This window comes from Diplotaxodon limnothrissa, linkage group LG16, assembly GCF_057381915.1.
Source record: "Diplotaxodon limnothrissa isolate DT_005_m linkage group LG16, D_limnothrissa_male_GT1.1, whole genome shotgun sequence".
Lineage (NCBI taxonomy): Eukaryota > Metazoa > Chordata > Actinopteri > Cichliformes > Cichlidae > Diplotaxodon > Diplotaxodon limnothrissa.
The window spans coordinates 15,788,039-15,800,140 of NC_140611.1; the positions used below are offsets into that span (position 1 = coordinate 15,788,039).

Below are 12,102 nucleotides of genomic sequence, written 5' to 3' on the forward strand. Positions count from 1 at the left end.
AAAGGCGGACACTGAAACACACTGACCATGACTGATCTCACACACCTCATGCACACACACACACACACACACACACACACACACACACACACACACACACACACACACACACACACAGGTAAGATGATCAAATACCAAACATTAACTGTTCACTTTGTTGTTAAAGTTAAAATAACTTTTCATTCCAATGATAGAACAGCAGCTACAAGTACAGAAACAGCTATCAAATTCTCATCAGTCTTTTTCTGATGGTGTGTGTGTGTGCGTGTAAGCAGCTTTTGTGCTCAGCCCTCATAAAGCTTAATGTGCTTAGAGAAGATTAGCTCCGCGTTGCTAAGCTAGCTGCTGAGTGTGGGTAGGTGGTTGGGTGTGTGTGTGTGTGTGTGTGTGTGTGTGTGTGTGTGTGTGATTTGGTTGAAACCTACATTTGCCAATTAGGTTGGCTGTCACCGTGGCGACTACAGCTCCAGGTAATCCCATACTCAGGAAGAGGGGGAGGGGGCGGAGACTGTTCACCTCCCATTTACTGCAAATAAAGACTCGGAAGATGAACCTTCTCACTTTCTCACTTTTTTTTTATTACTTTTTTTCATTAATACTAACAAACAATAACTGCCTCCCACCCTACCCTAAAATAAAATACAACTTTTTTTTTTCAAAAGCGATCAAAATATGAGTTTTATCTTTCGTGTGACTCTGTATGGGTCATTAGTAGAAATGTGACTGTAAATGATTCCCTCTCTGTCTCTTTGAGCTTACCATATGATAGACTGTCCAGAGTGTATCCTTTTTCTCACCCTGTGATTGTGAGTTCTTTCTTTTTTTTTTTCTCTCCATCTGTTATGGTTAAAATATTGCTCGAAAGCATTTCACACCATGAGTTAAATATAATATATTTGTTTTAGTTTTATAGTCAACTTTATTCTAAACTTACGATTTTAACACTTAACTTAAGATTCTAAAACAAGACATGGATTATACTGCTGCCTGTTAGTGTGTAGACCTTTACAAAACCCCAGCAATCATAAATATTAAAGAGTTTATGAACTTTGGTGACTGTAGGAGAGCAATTCACTGGAGCTTTTCAAAATAAAACCCATCACAGTCATTCTGAAATCCAGTTTCTGTGTGTCTACTAGTTTAGTTGTAGTCTAATTCTAGTATCAAAACTTTGGTACTGATGTTTTTCTACTGAACAAGAAATGTTGAGAAATATTTGTGCCTATACCTAGAGTATTTATAAATATCCATTCACCATCCTTCGCTATTCATCTATAGTTAAAGAAATAAGTACTCAGCATCACACATTCAGGACCACCCTGCACAAACATTTTAGTTAGTGCCCAAAAACATTGAGGTTACTTACCCTGTTGTATTATAAAACAAATTGTCAATTTTACTAGAAAAGCCACATCCTCTGCTGGATGGTTTTCCTTTAAATCATCAGGAGTTTGAGATCTGTGAAATGTCTTCTAGGTGTATTATACTTTTTGTGGCTGTGAGTTTGTTAAGTCCGCTTGGGTCCAAATAATGTAAATGTTGTCATTAGGTGCCAAGATTGAGTCTGTGACAATTTTTTGTGACCATGCGTTTATGGAGACTTCACATTTCAATGAGCCAACAATGGATCAACACTTCAAGCAGACCTCAAAAGTGCTATAGAGGACTATAATGTCAATGAAGTCTGTGTCCTTGACTTAGTATAACCACCTCATTTAGCGTCACAATAAACCCTTATTTAGATTTGGATGATTGAGACTGACTTGTCTAAATGTCTACCTGTCCTCACACTAGTTTTTTTCCACCTGTCCATCAGGGTGGTGTGCGTCGGTGGAGATGGTTCAGTTGCAGAGTTGTGTCATGCTCTGGTCCTCAGAGCCCAGCTGGATGCAGATTCCCCAGAAAAACCAGTGAGAGCCACACTGCCACTGGGAATCATCCCAGCTGGTAAGCAAGGGCATTCTCATATAGAACCACTGCTTTAAGGTCTCATAAGGTTTGGTATGCTGGTATGCAAAAACACGACATGAAGTATTTTTATTAACGGTCTGTCTTCACATGTTTGCAGGTTCCACAGATGTGGTTTCCTGTTCTGTTCATGGAGTCAGAGATCCAGTCACTGCAGCCCTCCACATCGTCTTGGGTAAAGCTTACATGTTGTAGATCTGTTACATAGATTGGGGTTGGTTGGAATTGTCTTTAGTAAATCTATATTTGGATCACCTAATGTCGTCTATGCCTTTTTATAAATCAGTCCAAGATTTTACATTTTCAAGGACAAAAATCTGTTCTGTTTTAATATTAAATCTGTGGCAATCATAGCCAGGTTCTTTGTGTAACAGACTAATTTCCTTAAAGCATATCACACCAAAGCTCAGCTTTTGCTAAGCTTTGGTGTGATTGGCTGAATGTCAGTCCGGCAGCAGGGACAGTGTTTAAGAACAAACAAACATGCAGACAGACGGTGAGACTGGACTCTGGAGGGAGTGAACAGACAGATGTCTAACAACAGGGTCTGTTTCACTTGAAATCACTAAATCACAGGTTTACACTGCTCGCAGCAGCCCCGCCCCCTTTGTCTCTGACCACCACACTGTCAGGTAAACACGGTAACCAATCACCCAGCAGCAGGGCGGGCAGCTGTGTTTGATTGACAGCTTATCGTGTGATGATGTTTCATTGTCACTAATTAATACTGCAAGCTGAGTTTGTATGTGTGTGAGACAGATGGGAAAATTCAATAGCCCTAATGAGACTACTTCCTGAACAATAGAAAACTGTTAAAATTCCCAGGTAGGAAGCTGTTCCCACGGACACCAGGTGACTGCAGGTGAATTTTCCTGTCTTCATAACACTGAGGTGTGCTCATTCACAATCACATGATCTCCTTGCTGGACGTTAAACTACTAACAGGGGCGGAAGCATCAGTGCTGTTGCTACGGTTACCCGAGCCTGAGCATCCCTTGAAAATAGCGGCTTAACTGTTGACCTTTTATCAACTTATGTTTGGGAGTTGCAGCTGACACTGAAAATTTTCTGTATGTGAAATGGCCTTAGCTTGTTTATAGGTGTGTGTCAGACCTTTTGTATTTCTGGCTGTTTTTTTGTATCTAAAAAAGCATTTCAGCTGTAGAGATCTACAGGCGAAAACTACAACAAATGGCTGCAGGCTGCTATCCAACAAAATAAGCATCCAAAATTAAACTAATGTTTGGAAAAGCTGTTTTTAAAATTCATTGCTCTGTTTAACAGAGGCTGGAAAATCCTTCATAAGGGGGCCAATTCTGTCCTGATCTCTAAACATAAATATATAAAAGCATGACATGGAAGTCACCACCTTGACCACTTTACAATAATCTCATCAATGATCACCTTACCTGTTTAAAGCAGTTTGCCTCGTTCATTGTTGTACGAAAAACTACTTGCTCACAGAGTTTAAATTTTTTTCCAGAAGTTCAAAACCTGCTGAGTCTTTTCTAGCCTGGCTTGTTAGAAACCTTCACTGCAACAATGAGTGGGACAAAAATAGAGACAATTTTAGCAATATGTGAATTTCTCTTTTCTGATATAGGAAAAACCAAAGCAATGCAATAGCCTATACACTGAAACTTCAGCATACTGTATCTCTAGACTCACAAACAGATTCAATATGATATTGATTAATACTCAACGGTTGGCCCTCCTGGTGTTTGGAGGGGTATCTTTGTTGGCACCGTCATCATAGCAGTAACGAACAACCAGAAGGCAAGCTGGTCGAGGTTCAAATAGCAATTAGGATTAGCCAAGCTAGCTGTCTGGGAGTAACAACGGCCTGATGTAACTCATATACAACAGTCTGAATAATTCGATTTTTTAACATTTTGATGCCAGAAGTACAAGCAATATGGCCCATTTACAAGTGCATAAATGAAGCATGAAACTGGTACATGTGAACCCTGCTTTACAAAAATGTGAGTCTGCATTTTTACCTGCATTTATCCACAAACCAGTAATTTTTGTGCAGGTCATCTACTAATTAGTACTGGGCAGTGTAGAAATGTTGTAGAAAGTGTAGAAAGTTTTTTGTTTTGTTTTTTCATTATGAACACTCTGTTCACTTCAGGCACATTACAGTGATTTCTGCCTTGGCACAGAATGACTATAAATCTACCTTCATTAATGATTTACTCAAGAACTTGAACATTGGAAGTTATAAGAACTTCCACAAGTCCTGAAAAAGTCTCCAAGCTTTCTTCATGAGGATGTTTCACAGCGTCAACAAACTCAACTCACAAAGCAGATGCACTAACCAGCTCCTCAGACACTGAGTCGACTCCCTGCTCGCTGTTTGCTCACATGAACTCAATAAAATAAACAAATCATTCAACTCTTCTAGAGTTTTTAAATGTTAATAGAATGAATGTTTCAAATTCTGATGATAATAGTAATTAGAGTCATTTCACTGTGACATATTACATGACAGTAATAATTTGATTTCTATGCTATCAATCCAAAAAGCCCAGCAGCCTTCTCATACAGTGACATAACAACATCTCCACAGAGAGTTGGGGTATTTTCAAAGTATGTTTTAGAAAAGCTCGTTTCAAGAGGGGGGAAATTATGGTTTAATTCAATAAAAAACAAAGTTTAAAGTTACAGCCTTGGAGCTGAGCAGCAGCCCTAAATCCTCCTACTGGTGGTTTCATGTGTCCATTTTTAGCGGTGCCCTTAAAAACGAGATACTGCATCTCAAGGGGCTATCCTTTAAATAAATTAAAATTCATTCATGTTGCAGTTGTGCAGCAGTCTGTTACAGGTGCCATTTTAGATATATGACTTCTGACGGATGTCTTTTGTCTCCTCCCTAAATCCTTGTGTGGGATAATTATTGGTTGATTTGCATTTATTTCAGCATTTTTTAAAAATGACTTGTGTGAGCATTTTACTGCTAACAGAAACAGTCATCCAGCTCATGTGATGCTAACACAACTTTCTAATAATCAGTTGGTTTACTGTTGAATTAACTCAGTCATTTTGGTGTTTTTACTTTCACTGATTATTATATTTGTACTTAATATATATAGGATATATTAGGTACAAATATTTTTTTTACATTCAACCACTTCATCCACTATATTTTTGAATAAGAGCTACCAATATGGTATGGAAATAAATCCTAAAGGTGGATTAGGAGCCAAACAGAAAGATAATGACTTTGTGATGTAAATGAATATTGGTTGGACCTTTTAAGACGCGCCGCAGGTTTGATCTCGGTGACACACTGACCGTCTCAGCTTTAATCCTGCGCAACACACACTGACACACAAACACACTGACAACACGCCATATGGTGAGGAAATCAGATTCTGTCCAGAGAGACAGACAGGCAGTCAGACAGACAGGTGCGGAGACAGCAGTTCAGTTCAGTAGGTTACAGCAGGTATGTGGCCAGATGGCCCGCTTAGTGCGTGTGCCTTTGTGTGTATCCATCTAAAAGCTGGTGGAGCATCTCAGTAAAGGAGCTTGATGGAAAAATCTGGTTATTTTAAAAATTATTTTAGTTATTTCTATGGTTTGTGCTGCGTTCAAAGGCTGTAGAAAAATAAAACCGTAAGCAGTGTTTAGCGTGGAAGCCATTTTTTACCACATACATAAAAAGAATCTGAGGAAACGTTGATAATGTTTCCTCAGATTCATTTCAATCCTCTGAGTTATTAATCGGCTTCACACATTCTGTTAATTAGCCGTATTTTAGACTGTGTGTATTTGTATGTCTCATTTTGTATGGATAAAAACCACAAAATGTACAAACGCATAGTAAGGTTACAAAATTATTCATTTTCAGTGTGAAGGCTTGGAGCAAGAGTTGTGTGATGTCCTCTGAAGTGATGGAAACACAGCTGTGTGTGTGCTGCATCCTAACTGTTTCTAATGAATCGTTTAAAGGGTCTTCTCTCAGTGTGCTGGTGTCTCTCTGCCTGCAGGTCACCTGCAGCAGGTGGACATGTGCAGCTTCTCGTCTCATGGCCAGTTGGTGTGCTTCGGTTTCTCTGCCATGTTTGGCTTTGGCGGGCGGAGTTTAGCGAGGGCAGAAAAGAAGAGATGGATGCCATCGTCACGGCGGCGAGAGTATGCTCTGGTTAAGACGCTGGCTAGGCTGAGGTGACACACACACATATATAATTTTTACTTTTAAATGTAAATGTGCGTTCCTAAGGCCTCAGTCACACAGACATGACTGACTGACCTCAGTGACCCCATAGCAACCACTAGTCACTAAGGAAAACTGTATTCCATGACTGTTTGGTTGCTGGAGGTTGTTAGCTGTTGCTGAGTGAAACTGGTCACAGTGCTCCACGGTGCTTGTGAAGCTTTTGATTGCTGGAAGGTTGCTGAGGTCACTCGTAGTATGTATGGATGACACTGATTTGTCTGCAAAAAAATTGTCTGTTTCCTATTAGCATCCCATTTTTATCATTTCGCTAAAGCTAGAGTCTGTGTCTTCCATGTGGCAATCTGATAGCAACACAAGTAATCACAAGGTGATTTTTGGTGCATCACTTTCTTTGCCACCATTTTCACATGCTTAAAGCAAGCATCCTCCAGCAACCACTCATCACTCATAAAATACATATTTTTCCTTAGTGACCGGAGGTTGCCAACGGGTTGCCAACTGGTCTCTAAGTGTGACTGAGGTCTAGCTAGGTCTAGGACTAGCTGGTTTCTTATTTCTTTTTTTCTCTGTCTCCCTCAGACCGGAGGACTGTCAGCTCTCCTTTTTATCAGCAAGGAAGTCAAACAGCAATTTGTTTGTACAGCGGTGAGAAACACGCGCACACACAAACACGCACATACGCTCTGTGATGTTGGATGGTACATCTAAAGTGTCTTCAGACCACCATAAAAAACAATATGCATTTGTTTAAACAGGTTACAAGCACTCAGAGGAGACTGTAATTGTTCCACACCAACAGTGTTTGTTAGTTTGCTGCGCTGTTACATTTACTCAGCAGCTGAACCAGAAAGGCAAACACACCACGTAACAGCTTGTCTACTACAGAGACTTGCAGCACAAATCTACCAGAAACAAACTCAACGCAAATTTATTAAGAACAGTGTGGAGGAGAGCCTGTTTGAGTCAAAGCTGTTGTTTTACCATGATTAGTTTAATAACTGGCTCTGTGTTTGATGATATTGGTCCGTTATATAAATTTTCTCTTCTGTCATATTTGAAAAATTAACTTGATTTCTTGCTTCTCAGAGATAAGGACCAGGACCAAGACCAGGACCCAAAGTCCGGTAAAACCACTACTTCTCTATTAAAATGGACAAATCAGATTTTAATCGCTACCAGCTACTCTCTGTCTTACTTTTTCTTTCTTTGATTTGTGTGTACAGAGGGGGAGGAGTCCTGGGTGACCAATCAGGGCCTGTATCTGAGCATCAGCATCATGTCTATCCCTTGCCTGAGTCCACACGCACCTCAAGGACTAGCTCCAAACACCAGGTACACAGTGTACGAAGATTAGCTCGATCTTCTGCTCTTTGGCCTTGAATGCATCACAGTGCACGTTAATACATGATGATGTTTCTAATAATGCTAACAGTCTCCACCACTTCCTGTTTTTGACAGTTTGGCAAATGGCAGTGCAGCGCTGATTGCGGTCGGAAACACCTCCAGGTCCGAGTTTATTAAACACCTAAAGAGATACAGCAGCTCTACTGGACAGGTGAGAACACCTGCCAGAGGTGAAAATAACATGAATCAATTTATTCCATTCAAATCCTCACTAAAACCTTTAGCAGATCTTTTAAGGCTCAGGAACTGAACATTTGCAATCTAAAATCTAAAATATTCACAACTAAGGAATGTCGGAGTACGATAGCAACCTTTTTTTCTTTACAAACTCCCAGTTTACTCAAACAAATATCCATTTTTTTCTGTCTGGTGCAGTTAAAGTTCAAGTGTTTGCAATTTCTCATTGTGAAATTGCAAATGATTTATGGATTTCATCATCTACAGTACATATTACTATTAAAAGAATTTTTAAAAATGGGGCAAATCTTTGTACACAAGAAAATAAACTAAAAACACAGAAAAACCTGCAGAAATCAACACTTCCAAGACTGTTCTGAGTGGACATTGTGCGTCTGTTAAACTCTACTGTGCAAGAAAAGCAAAGACGACATGTTGATGTTATCATGATGGGCTTAGTTTAATTGCACAGAGCTGGTGCAGTGTGTAGATTATGCTGATGACAGCCTCAGCTGTTATATATGTTTCCACCCAGATGTTTTCTACCGAAGAGAGCAATTTATTGTCGTGGGAACTCACTCTTGACTTCAGGGTCACACAAGCACTTTGACTCGGGACAATTTTGTGATTGTGTTACAGTCGATTAATGGCTGTTGATTATACCACAATCCCTCAACGTTCACAACACCTAAAGACTCTAGAAGATGGGAAAGTAGGTCCCAGTTTTAAAAATACCGCAGTTTTCCTTGAAGTTAGTGAGTAGATTAGCCTGGTTCAGCATGACCTGGTCTGGGCAGAGAGACTGCACACTAACCCACTTACTAAATATACGGGCAGTGTGGTGTTCAGACTTGGAGTAAACAGGCTGTTTACTGACTGGCCTACATCCTGCTAGCGTCCGTCCTGACATCTCAGCAGAAAGCACAGCAAAAGTGGATGCTCAAGTGGAGCTGCCCACATGTGACCCTTACAGTTTATGTCCTACTGTGGACTTTAAACCTCTCCTGTCACTTGTGTGATGTAGAGTGTGTGAAAAACTGAATACACCTTTATTAATCTGATGATTTTATCAAAATAATTTTAAAGTTTCAGTGCTTTTTGGTGCAAATCCTCCTGTGTGTTGGTATTGAAGCAGCATTAAATTGAAGTGGAGCTGCAATTATACATTAAGCTGCTGGATATTTCCATGATCAATTAATCATATCCTTTGTTTGCTTTGATCTATTAAAAAAAGCTGAAAATGTAGGTCTCCCTCTTTAATGAGATGCAATAAATTCAAATTCATATGATCAAATAGACAAAATATTAGAAACTGCTAGAGGAAAATTTTAAGCCATCAATTAGGCGTAGTGGAGTTGTAAAATATTTCTCTCTACAATTCACAGTCTCGTGAAGTTAAATCAAGTGTGTATTTAAGGACAGTACTGGAATCCTCTGGGCTCTTGTTTTAAGATAGATGTTAATCTGTCCTATAAGAACGGCTTTACTTTAAGAAAGCGCAAACCTGCAGGAGAGGACAGCAGACAGACAGACAGACAGTGGGACAGTCAGCTGGTCTTTGCTGCCCCCTGTTGGAGCCTCACAGCAGAGGACAGTGGACCGGAAGAACCACAGACAGATCCTGCTGCTCTCTAACAAGCTGCTTAACGGAGATCTTAATGGCTCTTTCTGACCTCATCAGCTCAGCTTTAACACACACACACACACACACACACACACACACACACACACACACACACACACACACACAGACAAAGCTCTGACTGATTATCTGTGTGCAGTTCAACTTCTCCTTCGTGGAGACGCATGCTGTGTCAGCAGTGAAGATCCGCCCCTGCTCACTGATTGGCTGTTCTGAGGATGAGAGTGAAGAGGAGGGTGACTTGAAAACCACACCCTTCATCCACGCAGAAGGAACAACCTTCCCCTGGAACATCGACGGAGAGCTGGTGGAAATTGCTAATGAAGTGCTCATCAGGTGGGACGCTCACGCCTTCGTTATTAAAAATATATCCAGATAATACAATCATTACAGACAGAGGAATTACTCTGAATTGATTAATTCAAGCACTGATTATTGATGATCAAGGCACTATTTTTCCTTTTAGTTCAGATCAATAAAATACAGCAAGAAGAGGTAAATATAGAGGATAATAATAATGATAATTATTATTAATATTATTTTGGACAATGGCTGCTCTTTCATTTATTTTCAGTCCAGTCCTTGTACCTCATCCTTTTCAGAGGTATCTTGTTTTGTTTATTAAAACATTAACAGTGATTTATGAATCTTTCAAACATAAAAAGGGACCTAACACAAGGGCTGAACCCATGTTGTGTCTACACATAACAGACAACTTAGCACGAAATAATATTTTTGCACCAACATGATGATTGTCAAAGACATATTAGCCACAAACTTGGTATGATTGGAAGAGGATTAGGGAAACTGGAAAAAATTAGGCACTTTTTTTCCCCAGAATTCTGAAATTAAAGTCAGAATTCTGAAAAAAAAAGAAGAAAAAAAGACGAGCCTACTTTTTTTTTTTTTCCAGTCGTCCTAATCCTCTTCCGTAATCTCAGTATGATGTTCAGTGAGTTCTTAAAAGATTTGAGGAAACTGGACAAACGGAAGACAAAAGAAGAAGTGACCGGCCTAAAAAACAGATAACATGATCTGAAAGTCATGTTGAAATTCTTCGAAAGAAATGGAAAAATTTAGCAAAGACCTGAAAATGCATCCGATCCATCTGCTGCTCACTGAAGCCTCATTTGAAATGGTCTCAGTTTAAGTGTGGTTGTTAAGAAGCCATTCTTCGTGAATGGAAACGTGGCTGAGTTGTGCCAAATTACACAAGAACTGGATTAAAAATCAGTGACAATAGATATTATAGGGGGATGAATTCATATTTGAATATTTGGATCAAATTTTTTTTTGTGTGTGTGTGTGGAGCAGGTCAGGAGAGAGGTACAACAGTGAGTGTCAACAGCCATCACTAAAGCAGGTGGAGGCTCTGTCATGTTTTGGTGCTGCTTTTCATCCAGTAGTGCAAAAATTGATGAAATAATGAAGAAAAGTACCAGCAGATTTTGATCCACGATGCAATTGGTTTCATTTTTCACAGTACCAAGCGACTGACTGGTCTCCTTGTCCTGGAGCTCACACTGTGTTTGTTTTTTTACATTCTGTGACATTTACATCAATACCAATCAGGCCATGCTCCTGCAACCATAGCAACATGTCTGAGGTCCTTAATATCCACCTGACTGTGTGTCTGTGTTTCTGTATGTCTTTGTGGTGCATTCAGAGTCCACCCAAGACTCATCACTCTGTACGGCGAGGAGGTGGAAGAGGCCGAGTCATCTGTCTCCTGCAGCTGCATCTGAGAACAACAAGGGGGCGCTGATCTGTGTGACACTCACCACGGTAACCAAAATGACTCAACAGTGCTCTTTGTACAGACTCTGAACTCACAATTTGAAACTTTGGTCATCAGCCCATGATTTTAACGATATATTCATAGAGGAAAAATAAATAAAATAAAAAAGCTCCTTTACTTTAAAGCCGTATTAATTTTATATTCTTTTTATCAAAGTATAATGTGAATATTTTGTAATTTTTATTCATGTATCAGCTGCAGAACTGACCAATGCACATAAAAATGGTTTAATGTTTACAATTTACTACAGTTTCATTACCCATTTCTCTCAGATCATGCGACTTTAATTTCATGTTGCTTTTTTACATCCAGTTTTTGTTTCTGTGGCAGAGAACAAACTTGTTTAATTTGTGTTCAAAATCCAGTTTATTTCACTTCCCAAAGGGTTCATGTTTGAATAAAGGTATTAATAGGTGACTTTTCTATCTGTGCAGACGATGGTGAAGCAAAAACAGACCTGATGTATGCATGTAGATTCTCATTTTGACTCAAATCATACTGCGACTGGAATAAAGTATAAAAATCAAGATGTTTAAATAGAAAATCCTTTATTTTAATAGAAAAGTGTTGCTAAAAGCAGTGAGACTCTCCAGTGCAGAACAACTTCACATAAGAACATCAAAGTCACTTATTAAAATATTAAAACACTCTGTGTGAATCTGTGAGGTGCATTTGTATTAAACACACACCGGAGTGGAGGGCAGCAGCTAAGTGAACAGTCTAAATGGAGACCGTTAACACAATGCTTTTTTTTTTTTTAATGTATTACTTGAACCAACAAGTTATCAGTTTAAAAAGCCCAGGTGTCAATTTTAGGAAGTATGACTGAGAAAACTGACCACATCAAACATGTTTACTTAGTGTTTGTGATGTGTTTGTTCAGAAGATCATTAGGCCTCCCACCTACCTCACACTGGTAGGAGTGGT

The 12,102-nt window shown here is 39.4% G+C and overlaps 1 protein-coding gene across 3 annotated transcripts in view; it reads left to right on the forward strand.

Annotated features, from left to right (window-relative positions):
- The window catches only part of cerkl (CERK like autophagy regulator), a 32,076-nt gene extending 20,954 nt beyond the window's left edge, over window positions 1-11,122 (forward strand). For all 3 annotated transcript variants that reach the window (XM_085374771.1, XM_085374772.1, XM_085374770.1), the window contains 9 exons: window positions 1,817-1,947; window positions 2,069-2,143; window positions 5,964-6,141; window positions 6,734-6,799; window positions 7,241-7,278; window positions 7,378-7,486; window positions 7,613-7,709; window positions 9,517-9,713; window positions 11,044-11,122. In XM_085374771.1, coding sequence (XP_085230897.1) covers window positions 1,817-1,947; window positions 2,069-2,143; window positions 5,964-6,141; window positions 6,734-6,799; window positions 7,241-7,278; window positions 7,378-7,486; window positions 7,613-7,709; window positions 9,517-9,713; window positions 11,044-11,122 — 970 coding nt within the window. The remainder of the gene's footprint in view (window positions 1-1,816; window positions 1,948-2,068; window positions 2,144-5,963; window positions 6,142-6,733; window positions 6,800-7,240; window positions 7,279-7,377; window positions 7,487-7,612; window positions 7,710-9,516; window positions 9,714-11,043) is intronic.
- Window positions 11,123-12,102: the final 980 nt, after the last annotated feature.